The sequence below is a fragment of the Nanorana parkeri genome, unplaced genomic scaffold (genome assembly GCF_000935625.1).
Source record: "Nanorana parkeri isolate BGI_ZX_2015 unplaced genomic scaffold, ASM93562v1 scaffold353, whole genome shotgun sequence".
Classification (NCBI taxonomy): Eukaryota; Metazoa; Chordata; class Amphibia; order Anura; family Dicroglossidae; genus Nanorana; species Nanorana parkeri.
The window spans coordinates 1,212,477-1,227,344 of NW_017306621.1; the positions used below are offsets into that span (position 1 = coordinate 1,212,477).

General features: G+C 41.4%; 1 protein-coding gene across 1 annotated transcript in view; it reads left to right on the top strand.

Annotated features, from left to right (window-relative positions):
- Positions 1-14,868, top strand: part of PDE6C (phosphodiesterase 6C) — a 68,446-nt gene that overhangs the window by 41,781 nt on the left and 11,797 nt on the right. Inside the window, exons 12-21 of the mRNA XM_018558680.1 lie at positions 102-248; positions 1,374-1,481; positions 4,072-4,181; positions 4,262-4,349; positions 4,740-4,840; positions 7,228-7,335; positions 7,415-7,478; positions 10,419-10,493; positions 12,638-12,721; positions 13,969-14,125. Coding sequence (XP_018414182.1) covers positions 102-248; positions 1,374-1,481; positions 4,072-4,181; positions 4,262-4,349; positions 4,740-4,840; positions 7,228-7,335; positions 7,415-7,478; positions 10,419-10,493; positions 12,638-12,721; positions 13,969-14,125 — 1,042 coding nt within the window. The remainder of the gene's footprint in view (positions 1-101; positions 249-1,373; positions 1,482-4,071; positions 4,182-4,261; positions 4,350-4,739; positions 4,841-7,227; positions 7,336-7,414; positions 7,479-10,418; positions 10,494-12,637; positions 12,722-13,968; positions 14,126-14,868) is intronic.

Consider the following 14,868-nt stretch of genomic DNA (forward strand, 5'->3'; position numbering starts at 1 on the left):
GATCTATAATAATTTTTAAAAGGAATTTTCATCATTTATTCATGCACTTGCAAAATGTTTTGAACAAGGAATTTGACATATATTTGTCGTCCATTGAACAGAAAGAGGAATTGCCAGACCCAGCAGCTCTCGAACTTTATGAATTCCGCTTCAGCGACTTCCCGGTGACGGAACATGAGCTCATTAAGAGTGGCATCAGGCTGTTTGTTGAGCTTAAAGCCATTGAAAAGTTTAAGGTGCCTGTGGATGTAAGTATTGCCATATCAATGTGGGTTTTGCTGGGCTAGTGTTGGACAATGTTCTGTTTTTAATTTAAAAGATTTTTTGGTAAAGGTTAAATGTATTCTTGATATGTGGAATAACTACGCAAATTTAACAGCTATGTTAAACAAGAATACATGCTGAAAGCAAATGAAAGGAACTCTCTTGCCAGAACTTTTTTTTTTAAAAAGTCACCTGCTAAAGAAGTGTTATAATGCTTAGCACTTGCTACGTCACTGCTTTGCTCTTGTAGAGCTGTAGGGAAATAGTGGCTGGCGAGTGAAACCACAGTGTGGAACCACAAATCTGGAGACACGTCAGATACTGAAGTTTGTTTGGCTGCTGTAGCTTTACTAGAGAATAAAGATGAGTCCCCAGCTGCCAGGCTGGTGATAACTTTTCTAGGGTGCTTTTTCCCCCTTTTTTTTGGCAACAAAGTCGTTATCAAAAGCTTTGGAAAATGATACCATTCTCCGGTGGCTTATCCACCCCTGATGCTTTCAGTCTGTTGTTTCAGGAAAAAGTTGCAAGTCTTCTCTTGAAAACCATTTTTCTATACTGTTTTCTGTTTCTGTGACAGTAATCACAAACTAGTAAGGAAAAAAGGAAATAAGGAAACTGCATTAGGTAAAGTATTTTTAGAGACAACCTGCAATTATTTTAAGACACAACTAGCTGCATGACAGTATAAGCTGGTGGGTGAAAAATAATTTAATTGCTTTCATGTATGTTTTATGTTATTTATTGCCCTTATAAATAGCAGAAATCACCAATCCACATCAGTCCTTTACTTACAGCGTCACACCAAAAATAAAAACACAAACATTTAAGGGTCGGTTGTCTCAGAAGTCAGTTAACCCTGTTTGTGAAAAAGAATTGGAGCACTTGAAGATACAAGAGTCCATGCAAATATTGTTCTTGGTGGCAACACAGGACCACAGCACAGCGAACACTGCTGTGCTAACCACTGAGCCATTTTTATTTGCTTCTGTATCTGTATGTAGGAAAACATTTTGCTAATGTTTCATCAAGCCAAGGTTCAGCTAAGCATCATCACCAACGATACGGGAAACTAGAAGTCACATAAAAAGTGTATCTTGTTCTGTTATTAGGTCTTAACAAGATGGATGTACACCGTGAGGAAAGGGTATCGGGACATCACCTATCACAACTGGCGACATGGGTTCAATGTTGGACAAACCATGTTCACACTGCTAATGGTATGTAATGTTTTAATTAAAGTAGTTTTCACAGATAAAACCTTTTTGCCCAAATTTGAAGGAATGGCTAAAGAAATTGACAATATTTGTGCCGATAGGACAGTCAGTCAGATTTCTCATCACTTGCAATCCCAAAAAGAAATGAGGTGAAATTGAAGTCCTAACACTCTTGCACTCTGAAAGTTAAAAATAAATTATTGACTGGAGTTGGGATTTAAAATGCTCTAGTGATATTGTATTTTGGGAACACCACTTTCTCACTCATATGGAAATTCTATAAAGGAAGTTGGTTAGCATTGACATGAGATGACAGTGACATAATCTGGCAATCTATGGAAGCATTAGGCAATTATCTTCTATGGACACTGCCAGACGTACCCTGTGACAGTTCTTCACAGAATAGTGGCTGTTGGAATTGTCACTATTGCTCCCTCCTTTTTTTTTTAATTACTCAATTTTTATTGTTTCTTTCGACATACAAACATTTACATCTGGTCATTTCACATATTAATGCTACTGACCATATACAACTATAAACACGCAAAAAAGAAGAAGAAGAGAGAAAAAGAAAAAGAGGAAAAAGAAGGGGGAAAAGAAGGGAGGGGGGGTAGTCGTCCGGCTTTCTTCACCATATTTCTAATTTATAGAGAGATTTATTATTAGTGTTGCTATCCTCGTTACCCAGTGCCTAGGTTCTGCCTTTCCTAGTACTCTAGATCTAATGGTCAGCGTTTATTTCATCTTCTGTGCCCGTGTGGCGGATGGTGTTCTCCTATATGGGTCTATCTGATATCTTGTAGGTTTCCCGGAGATCTTCTGAACTCATTCCATGCTCGCCATGTAGCTTCATTTTTTTTGAGGGTATTTCTACGAATGGACGTCAATTCCTCCATCAGTCTATAATATTCAACTCTGTTATACCACTCTCTTATAGTTGGGATAGTGGTTTGGTTCCAGTATAGTGGTATTAAAGTCTTTGCAGCGTTCAATAAGGGGGTTATCAGTGATCCCCTAAAGATCGGAGTCGGAAAGTCCATGAGGTGGAGGAGGCACACCGATGGGTCCAAGGGTAATATAACTGTGGTAATCTGCTCTATCTGGTCTACCACCTGCACCCAGAAAGGTTGTATTCGCGGGCAGGACCACCACATATGTATGTAGTTGCCTACTTCACCGCATTGTCTCCAACATAGCTCCGACCGAGATGAGTGCATTCTATGTATACGATCTGGAGTGTAGTACCAACGTGCCAAAAAGCGGAACGTAGTGTCGGTCACCAGAGTACTAATAGATGTAGTGGCGTTGAGATTTAGGACTTTTTGTTTCTGTGCATTGGACCAAGTGATCTTCAAGTCCTGTTCCCATTGTCTTAAATATGGTGGGAACGCATTAGTCTGTAGATCTAGTAGGATCGTATATAAATGCGATATCCCATGTCGTGGGGGTTCCAAAGAGGAAAATAGTTTCTCCAGTGGTGTAAGCTCAGAAGTGGTACGCAATGGCTTTGCGAGTGACATAATAAAATGTGATAGTTGCCTATGTCTCCATGTGTCTAAAGGGTAAGTTCCCCATTGTTCCCTAAGGGTTTCAAGTGAAAGTGGCTTATCTTTTTCACACACCTGGAAAAGTTTTAGACTAGTGTGAGCAGTCCATTTAAGAAAACCCGAGTTGTGTAATCCGGGTAGGAAAAACGTGTGGCCAGTTACTGGCATTATAGGTGAGTTGTGTTGGCCAATCGTCTGATTATATAGTGCATTCCATATACATAGTGTTTGGGAAGTGAGTGGAGAAATTAAGGAGTGTAAATTCCAGTGTTCCTGTGGTATCCAACAAATAGTGAGTATGTTTTGATTAGCAAGAGAATTCTCTAATTCCACCCATCGTTTAGTCTTCATGTGGAAGTGAAAGTCTAACATTCTATTAAGAGCAACAGCCTGGTAGTAGCAGTTAAAATCTGGCAGTGTTAATCCCTCCTGACTTCTAGTCCTAATAAGAACTCCGTGGGAGATCCTGGCGGGAGACCTTCTCCAGATATACCTTCTAACCACCGACGTAAGAGCACGTAGATAGTACCTGGGCAGTGCGATCGGGATGGTTTGCAATGTGTATAATATCCGAGGTAATATTGTCATTTTAATTACATTTATCCGTCCCGTCAGAGAGATACCTGGGCGATGGTTAAACCACTTATTAAGATCCCTGCTAATGCTCCCTCCCTCTGATCTATGAAAACTCAGTTTGGTCCACTATTCATGTGTATGCTATGGAAAGAGGAAGGAAGGAAGGAAAGCAATCTGTCTTGTAGAATGCTCACCATCCCCTCTTCATAGCATAAATTAGATGGTTGACCAAGCCGAGTGTTCATTGATCTCAAGGAGCGACTTAAGCCTACGTGTAATAGAATTGTGCTAAACTGGCATCGAAAGTTCTTGAAACATAAATATGAATGGTTTACCAAGCCCAGTTTACTTCTTTATATAGATATACTGAAGCCTATTGCCAATTGAATTATGTGTGCATGTTTAGCTGACTGTAAGCCTGAACCTGTTTCTCCAACATGTTTAATGAAATGCCCATTCATTTTCCAAAGACAGGTAAACTCAAGAAATATTATTCTGATTTAGAAGCCTTCGCCATGGTGGCTGCTGCTTTTTGTCATGATATTGACCATAGAGGGACCAACAATTTGTACCAAATGAAGTAAGTGATCAGGTTCTCATATTCTGTAGGCCCCCAGTTGCATAATACATGCAGTATATAACATGCACATTTGTCTCCAGATCACAGGCTCCTCTAGCCAGGCTACATGGGTCTTCAATCCTAGAGAGGCACCACTTAGAGTTCAGCAAAACACTCTTAGAAGATGAGGTGAGTGTGTACTGTCATTACCCCCTGAGATATCCACTGTCAAGAAGGTGCTTTAAGAGATTTACATCATCCAAACACACAAGCACAGTTGAAGAAAAAAAAATGTCTTCTTGTTTGGCTTGCATGGGGTAACTTAATTAACTCTTTCGGATTTCTATTGCTGTCTCTGAGTCCACTTATCTTTTTCTATGGTATCACTCCCTCACTTCCTGAACCAGAGAGATGTCATTCTGTTACTGTTCCTTCACTAGCAAATGCAATTCAGCAGCATTTTAGCCAAAGAGGGGACAACTTCCATTAGGTAAAGTGTCAGCTGCATGCTGCCTAGGCTTCACCAGTGGTAGAATCGGCAGTGTGACATGCGCCTAAAGCAACTCTTTTTTTTTTCAGACTTTAAACATATTCCAGAATCTAAACCAAAGACAGTTTGAAAATGTTATCCATTTGTTTGAAGTGGCAATCATAGCAACGGATCTGGCATTGTATTTCAAGTAAGTACATTGGTACAAGTCACAAACAGCAGATTTTTATTCTGAATCAGGTAAATTGTTAGTACGATGAGTGGTTTTACATTAGTACAATAATAAATTTTGCTAAGAAGTCTTGCAGACCTAGTAGGGATGCACCAATACTGATACTAGTATCGGTACTGAGATCGAGTATTTGGGCAAGTACTCGCCCAAATGCTCTAATAGGTACCTCCGATACCAGAACTTCCAGTCAGAGGGGGGTCTCCCTCTGAGGGCAAGTACCGAGGGAGCATGGAGCCGGCTTCCTTTCCAATCAGGAATTATGACCCGCCCCCCGACTTTATGATTGGCTAGGAAGCCGGCTTCACTTGTTGCTAGGCAACCTGGCTTCCTGATCAATCGGGATGCCGGACAGCACCTAATGACTTGCTGCCCGGTTTCCTGATTGGTCAGGAAGCCAGGCAGCCTTGGCAAGTGAGCCAGCATTTTTTCGCTAGAACACCACCGGGTTCACAGGCAATCAGGAAGCCGGGCCATGATCCGCCGCCCAACTTCCTGATTATCTGGGCACGCAGCATCGGTAGTCGGTATCGGTGAGTACTGGAAAAACAAATATATTTAGTTTTGGATAGTATAGTGTGTGGTGTGCGTGTGTATGTGGTAGTGAGGGGGGTAGAACCCTATCAGGTTTATATTACTGTGTTAGAGAGATTCACTTTCTATTATACATGTGCATTCGGACGAACCTGCAAAATCAACGAAATTCAGTTGACTTGGCGGTTCGTCCGAATCCGAAATAACAAATGTATTATATGCCCAAATACACTAAAACTATATTCGGGCATACATAAATTTGTGTGCAGAAAGCGCGGCGCGTTCTGCGCAGGTGCACTGCCATCTTTGAGCATATCTTGGTATACACCATGATGGCGGTTCTCGGACATACGGGCGCCGTCATCTTGGTGTATACCAAGATACACTCAAAGATGGCGTCGCGCAAGCGCAGAACGCGCTGGCGGCCAACATGGCCACCGCTCGTTCTGCATTTTGTGTGTGACATCACAGGCTGAATGTGCGGTGGCAATATCGTTCTGCGCCAGCGCACCGCCATCTTTGAGTAAATCCTAGTATACACAAAGATGGCGCGTAAGCGCAGAACAAGCCGGCGGCCGAAATGGCTGCCGCTCGTTCCTCATTTTCAGCATACGTTTTCGGATTCAGAGGCTCGTTGCCTCCGAATCTGAAACAGCAGACACATTTGTTTTCTTTGATGAAATGAATGGAAATATTTTCCGTTTCAATTCGTTTCATCAGAAAACAAATTTGTATGCCGTGCGCAGGGCTACTTTCTATTATTTTCCTGATCACCAATGTCACCAGCAACGAAAGTGAGGGCAAATTGAAAACTTGTTCCTATGACAACTGTCTAAGAGGACATTTCCCTCACATGTGAAAGAAGTCTTCTTCCCCTTGAATCCACAAGAGAAGATGTGAAAGGAAATCTCCATAATGCGAGACAGATGGCAAATAAAAAACCTCTCTGACTCTATCCAAAATTAAAACAAAATGTTAGCTTTAGATATACTTTGTCAGTGGTTCTCAACCTGTGTAACCCACATTTGTCCTTGGTCATTAAGTCGTGACCCAAGTCACACCAAACTGGAATGCAAAGCATTGCGGTACCGCGTGTTCTGGTGCAGGCCATCAAACTGTGGGTGGGAGGTGCGTTCGGGGTGACATTCAAATAAATGGCAACGTAACTCACCTCTTGGACCAAAACGCGCAATAGGTATGATTGCATGGTATGATTAACACACTGTAGTAGTGTGATTGGGCCCCCAAAAACACTGACAGACACACACAACCAAAGACACAATCTCACTTACTCACAGACATTCTCACACTCACACATACATACTCCAAAAATTTTTTTTTTTCTTTAAGATCCAACCAGTCTCCCTACCTTACGAGAACTCGAGTGGATCCTCAGCCTGGGGTCCAGTGTGGACTGTACAAGCAATGCACATCCATATGTGCATTGCTTGTACAGCTCCCTTGTGCACCCTGTAGAGGTGCTGGGAGCTAGAATGTGAAGTCACTCCAGTCCAGGCACCTCTACAGGGCACGTCAGGAAACTGTACAAGCAATGGACGTATGGACGGAGCTCCTTCGTGGCCATACCCTCAGACCACCTCACCTCAAGCTGACACTCAGCACTAGGGAGCATATTTTTAATGGCTGCGAAAACTGACAGTGCTGCCCTTGGAGGTGGCTGAGGAATGTCTCAGCTTGCACAGTGGAAGGCAAGCGGTGACCCACTGAACACGGGGTTGCGACCTACTACCCACCAGTTAAGAGCCATAGCATTAAGTTGAATATTTTGACACTCCCTTCTGTTTGTTTCACAGGAAAAGAACTATGTTCCAAAAAATAGTTGATACGACCGAGCAGATGCAATCAGAAGAAGAAGTGATAAAATATATTATCGCCGACCCAACGAAAAAAGAGATAATCATGTGAGTTCAACAATCAAACGCCCAGGAAAAAAAAAAAGGATAATTTGTATAAGAATTTAAAGTATTTGTTTTTCTGCAGGGCCATGATGATGACAGGATGTGACTTGTCTGCTATCACTAAGCCATGGGAGGTACAGAGTCAGGTGGGTTAAGCAAACCATCTTCACAAATAAATTAAATGAGGAAAAGATTCAATACAAATATTTTGGCATCTTGCAGAAATCTAGCCACCTATTTGGAAGAATCTATCTATAAGTAATTCTAATTGCTGTATTCTATTGCTTCTGTACAACACCAATCATTTATTATTTTCTTATTTAAAGCTGAACTCTGGGGACATTTCAAAACCTCCCTTGCAGTGGGGTTCTCAAACTGCATTTAAGTCATTGTGGAATCGATACTCAAATATTGGAGCTTATATATACCATATGTACTTCATGGCTGACTTTGTGATTTTTTAGCTACCATGTTTTAATTGTTATTAATAAAGTTTATTTTGTTTTAATTGAAGGCCTTGTTTGCATACCTTAAAAGCCGCCACCAGGCTATATGCCTGTTTTTGTTGTGTTTGTACTCTATGGCTTAAAGTGTATGTCTTTAACTAAGTCCTCCATGTTCGTAGAACACACACCCAGGCATCGCAACTCTCCCGGACATTCTGGGAGTCTCCCGCTATTAGATAGCGGTGTCCGGGAGATAAACATTTTCTCCCAGAAAGTTTACTCTGCTCTATGACATCGTGGCCACGGCATGTAGAGGTGCTGGGAGCTAGAATGTGAAGTCACTCCAGTCCAGGCACCTCTACAGGGCACGTCAGGAAACTGTACAAGCAATGGACGTATGGACGGAGCTCCTTCGTGGCCATACCCTCAGACCACCTCACCTCAAGCTGACACTCAGCACTAGGGAGCATATTTTTAATGGCTGCGAAAACTGACAGTGCTGCCCTTGGAGGTGGCTGAGGAATGTCTCAGCTTGCACAGTGGAAGGCAAGCGGTGACCCACTGAACACGGGGTTGCGACCTACTACCCACCAGTTAAGAGCCATAGCATTAAGTTGAATATTTTGACACTCCCTTCTGTTTGTTTCACAGGAAAAGAACTATGTTCCAAAAAATAGTTGATACGACCGAGCAGATGCAATCAGAAGAAGAAGTGATAAAATATATTATCGCCGACCCAACGAAAAAAGAGATAATCATGTGAGTTCAACAATCAAACGCCCAGGAAAAAAAAAAAGGATAATTTGTATAAGAATTTAAAGTATTTGTTTTTCTGCAGGGCCATGATGATGACAGGATGTGACTTGTCTGCTATCACTAAGCCATGGGAGGTACAGAGTCAGGTGGGTTAAGCAAACCATCTTCACAAATAAATTAAATGAGGAAAAGATTCAATACAAATATTTTGGCATCTTGCAGAAATCTAGCCACCTATTTGGAAGAATCTATCTATAAGTAATTCTAATTGCTGTATTCTATTGCTTCTGTACAACACCAATCATTTATTATTTTCTTATTTAAAGCTGAACTCTGGGGACATTTCAAAACCTCCCTTGCAGTGGGGTTCTCAAACTGCATTTAAGTCATTGTGGAATCGATACTCAAATATTGGAGCTTATATATACCATATGTACTTCATGGCTGACTTTGTGATTTTTTAGCTACCATGTTTTAATTGTTATTAATAAAGTTTATTTTGTTTTAATTGAAGGCCTTGTTTGCATACCTTAAAAGCCGCCACCAGGCTATATGCCTGTTTTTGTTGTGTTTGTACTCTATGGCTTAAAGTGTATGTCTTTAACTAAGTCCTCCATGTTCGTAGAACACACACCCAGGCATCGCAACTCTCCCGGACATTCTGGGAGTCTCCCGCTATTAGATAGCGGTGTCCGGGAGATAAACATTTTCTCCCAGAAAGTTTACTCTGCTCTATGACATCGTGGCCACGGCTGCCGTCAGTCAGAAAAAAGAACAAAACCCAACATTGGAATGAATAGCTAGGCTTCTATTGGCTATTTCAATTTGCAATAGCTGACTAGCTATTGCACCCGCCCACTGCTGCTATCAATCAGCAGAGGTGGACTTAAAGTTCTCCATCAGGTCCTCCACTTCTGATTGACAGCAGCAGAGTGTGGGTGCAATAGCCAGCTTGCTATTGGCTATTGCAAATTGAAATAGCCAATAGCAATCCAGCTATCCATTCTTATGCTGTTTATTTTTTTGAATTCTGACGGCAGCAGGTGTCAGAATACTAAAGAAAAACCAAAACAGCAGATAGCAAGGAAAGTATTAGCATCTTTGCTATCTGCCATCATTTCAGGGGGGTGCCCCCCCCCTGTGGATGGGGGGAGGGACACACAGAGAGCACCTCAACACCTCCCTGAAATGACTTTTTTCAGGTTGGATTCCCTGCACACCATCCTCACAGTCAAGTCAGCAATGGGGGCTCCCATTTGTACTGTACAGCCTCACAAGCTGACTTTATGTACATGCAGAGTAGCAGTTTTCTCTGGGAAATATATACAAATAGGTTTCATGTGGACTTACTACCTTGTGTTCCAGTGAAATTATTGCACGGGGCGACCACATAAATCAAGCCAAAACACTTCTGTCCACACAGAGGAGTTATACTTTATCATAAACTGTGTAATCCCGGTTAGGCCCAGAGGATAAGACTCTCACTTAATTCCTGCCATGTTAATATGGTACTTACCCAGATGCCTTTTTTTCTTGTTGAAGAGGCTTATTCAGAGTCCTAGGCAAAGGAAGCGGAAAGATAAAGCAAATAAAACTGCGAGAAGCTGACAACTCAAATTCTTTCCTGTAGGACCAAATTCATACACTTATTAAGTGAGATCTCCAACCAAATGTTATTTTATTGTAAACTGGGGAATGGTTACAACCATTGTCACATTCTACTGTTGCTTTTGTTTCTGATGGGGAGATTTTACTTCCTGTCCCAGTGACTACACAATAACAGAAGGGAAATCTTCTTTACAGGGAGACATGCAGCAATAAAACAGTATTCTTGTTTGTTATCTTTACACATTTGATAAACTGCTAACGATGATTTATGTTTAGGTGGCTCTTATGGTTGCTAATGAATTCTGGGAGCAAGGAGACTTGGAGAGGACGGTGCTTCAGCAGCAGCCTATTGTAAGCCAATCATAATTTACCATATTGTGCAATAAGATTTCTGGTAGGACCGGGCTTTGCATGACAGGGATCAGCAAATGGATATGATTGAGTTTGAGATCCAATGTGGATGGACTCAGTTATAGCTGACAGATTCCAGACAATAATTCTCAATCTGTGGAATAATTTTTACACTTTATTTTTTACAAAGTTAAAGTTACACTTAAACCTTAAAAATACATTCAAGTATTTTAACTATTTTTAACTATCTTTTTTGTGCACCGCTCGGCTGGAGATCCTCAAATCATCTCTGAATTGGTGCTGACATTGTCCTTCCTTCTGGAGGGGGGCTACTTTTGTTCCCCCATAGTCCTTGTGTGTGTTGTAAAGTATCCACCGCTCCAAGCTCACTCGTGTGATGGACTACAATCTCAATACAAATTTGTAGAGGAAACATGAGATTGTAGTCCATTACGGGAGCGAGCTTGGAGTGGTGACTACTTTACAACACACACAGGGACTATCGGGAACAAAAGTAGCCACCCTCTGGAAGGAAGGACAGTGTCAGCACCAATTCAGAGATGATTTGAGGATCTACAGCCGAGTGATACACAAATAAGATACATTTTTTTGTTAATAGTTAAGGTACTTGAATGCATTTTTAAGGTTTAAGTCCTGAATTTTGGGATTAACCAATAGACTCCTTTATATTCCTAATTCAGCAGTAGGTCTTTTTTTCATTAAAAGTCAATTTTTTAAGAGTAAAGTGTATGTAAACCTAAAGGCTTTTTCATCAGTATGTTTGACATCAGATATCACTGTAAACAGCTTTCTTAAAGTGAACATTTCCTTTCTCCCTCATCTCTATTACACAATTGTTAAGAGTTTCCATGTTTTGTGACCTGTATATAGTGTAATATTACCCCTCCATCCTCCTACTTAGTCACTTCTTGCCTAGGCAAGAGTGACGTACTTCCAGGCGCCCGCAGCCTCCTGGGACACTCACATCACACATCTCAGAAGGCTTCTGGTTGGTATGTAGCGGAGTATTGGGAGATTTTATGCCCACATAGGTGTCAGTTATGCAGGTGCGAAATCTTGCTACACTTCAACACTTATCGATTTGTAGCCTTCTGGGATGTGCGGCCCAGTGAATGTCCCAGGAGGCTGCAAGTTGGTAAGTGCCAAAGTACTGTAATGTGAGATTTTACTGCCTGCATAGGTGTCAGCTATATACCAATTTGTAACCTTCTGCGACGTGGGGCCCAGTAAATGTCCCAGGAGGCTGTGGGAGGGGTGAAAGGTCTGCTTTAAGCAAATCATTTTTTTAAAATCTGTTTCAAAGATCCTTACCTGAGGATCCTGCAACTAACAGCACTTCCTGTTGCAGGCTAACGCTAAGCCACTGCCTGGAAATTAGTAGTGGCGTTGTCAGGCTGCCATATGCACTACTCCAGTTGGCCGCTGGGATGCCCTTAGGGTCTATCAAAAAGAAATCCCAACAGCCTATTAAAGGAGCTGGCAACTTTTTTTTTTTTTAAATTAGGCTGTTATCCCAGAAATAGGTGTCACCAGGATAGGAAGTGATTGGAAAGCTGCCATGTGTGAACACACTACAATCAATGCACTTTTTAATAGAGTGAAGGATTAGAAAGTTTGACAGTTTTATTACTGCCTTCCTTGTACCCACTAAGGAGCTTTAACCACTCTAGAGTAGGGAATGGTTAAAACCCATTGGATTTTTTAATTTTAATTTATTTTTCTTTAGATGCATGTCCAGTTGGGGAGATTTCCCTTCACTTCCTGTCCAAGAGATACAACAAGAAGTGTGAATGAATGTCTCCAATCCTCTCCTCTTAGATAGAAGCTAAGCAGTTAGTGACACAGAAGTGTCCCACTGGAAGATCTCTCTTCTATTCCTGTAACAGTGATAACTATAACATGTTGTATTACTTTCTGTTCTGGTGACAATGATCAACAAAACATATTGAGAGCAAATATCTCGCTAGCAGGGACAGAACAATAAAAACCGAATGGGTTTCAACACTTCCACACAAAAAAAAAAACAACAAAGTATAGATACACTTTAATACTTAGGATATTGCTGGCGCTATAAGGATGGGGGTACTCTTTACACATTTGGGTATTTTATTTTTCTCTTTCAGCCAATGATGGACAGGAACAAAGCTGAAGAACTGCCTAAGCTTCAAGTTGGCTTTATTGACTTTGTATGTACATTTGTGTATAAGGTGAGTTCTTTAAAATAAATCACTTAGAAAAAATGATGAGACAAATAATGCAAACTTTTTACTAGGAACACAGAGCATTTACAAATCATGTGACCAATATCAGAGAAAAGATTAGCAGCACCCATGATAAGGGCAAAGTGCAGAAGATGCAGAACAAGACCATTCATTTCTCTGAGCAGTGACAGGGTTGTATCTAGTCTGCTACCTCTTTGGTCTATGCCTTGTCCAATCCTGATGGCTCCCTTAACACATAAAGGTTATATTCCATGATGAATAAAAAGCGTATTTTTGCTGTGTTGAAAGGCTACTTTGTTAGGATGCAAATGTTCATTAAAGATTCAATTCATCCAAAACAAATAACTTGGGACCCATTACATCGCTATGTGTGTAATAAAACACACATTAACACGCGTTTAGTGTGTTAAGGCATTCCAGGCAATCAAAGTGACTCAATGCACAAAAAAATACCTATTTTTTTTTGGTAACACACTGCACCACAACAGAGAATTCACATCTCTGCCCTTGCAATGGCAATGCACATATCCTATGCTTCACTGCGCATTGCATTAACGCACAATAAAACAGACTTTATTACACGTCGATATAAACAGATTGCTGTGAATAGGTCTTTGATGTTTGGAAGATGATTAAGAGCCAAACTACCTAGATTTATACACTATTCCTGCTTAGCAATTGGAATGGGCTCCCAATATACCTGCTGGATTTTCTAAATGAAATGTTAGGATTTTCTAAATGAAATGTTAGGTTAAGGAGAGTGCAGCAGAAGATTTGGGAACAACTGAGAAGAATCTTGCTGTAGCAGGAAGAATGAATATTCAGGAAACAGATCAGAACCAAAACCCATGACAGCAATTAGAGCTAACTTGCAGCGATGAGATGTGACTTAACCCATGCGCTTTTTCCTGGTTTAACTACAGGAGCATGAAGGTTGTATCTGGGCCCCTAGACATCCAACAAACCAAGGATTCTCCCTTGGTCGCCTTGTGGATGATCAGGCTCTGGGGGAATCTCTGTCTTTTGAGACTTAATTCTTTGTAAAACATGTAGGAAGCTTAAATAGTGAGGTACTTTTTGATGGTCAAAGATTTACAGAATTTACGTTCCAAATCTGGAACCTTTCTGTTCAAAAATCCAACCTTTGCCATCAATACATGTCTTAATGTGCTATTAATATTTTATTATTGGTGTTAGGTGTATGGTTTAATGATGATGATGTTATTTTTTAGGAATTTTCACGGTTTCATAAAGAAATTACGCCAATGTTTGATGGACTTTCGTATAACAGAGTTCAGTGGAAGGCACAAGCAGATGTTTACGATGAAAAGATGAAAGCTTTAGAGGAAGCGAATAAACAGCACGAAAATGACGTGGGAGTAAAGAAAGGTAATAGCTAAATCCCAAATATTTTGGACTAGGGTGGTGCTGTGTACATAGCCTTTCTTGATTTCAGCAAAGCATTTGATATGGTTACTCATAAAAAAAATTATATAAGCTAGGACTTAACTCTTGGGTGGTTCAGTGGATATGCATTGTTTTTAAACATTGTTTTTCACCAATTAAATTAGTCCCAATCAACATGCAAACCTGACTTGTGTTTTGTTACCAGAAAATGTGGAAGTCTTGGTGGTTGATAGAAAGTACACATTGGATAGCACTACCGCCAGGTCCTGACGAGCCACTTAAAGGAGAACTATGAGGTGAGTGATTTTCACTCACCTCATAGTTCTAGCCGACCTGTGACAATGTGACTGTCACAGGTCGGCTCAGTAGATCGGGAGGTGAGGGAACACATACCGGCGTTCGCTCACCTCTTGATCCCGTCATGGCTCTCTGCCGTGACAGGGGAGGGGCTGGATTGCCCCCTCCCTGCTCCGATCCGCCAGCGCTGACTGGCGGAACGGACGGGGGAGGGGGCGGGTACAGCTGGCTCTGCCTTTAGATAGGCAGAGCTAGCTGTCAAGCATGCAGCTGGGCGGATCCTGGCACAATTGTCAGGATCCGCTTCAGCTGCTGCGTCTCAGTATACCGCAAGCAGCTGCTCGCGGTATACTGCGGCGTCTCAGTATACCGCGAGCTACAGCTCGCGTTATACTGAGCCTAGGGTGACAGGAGGACGCTAGTTTGTG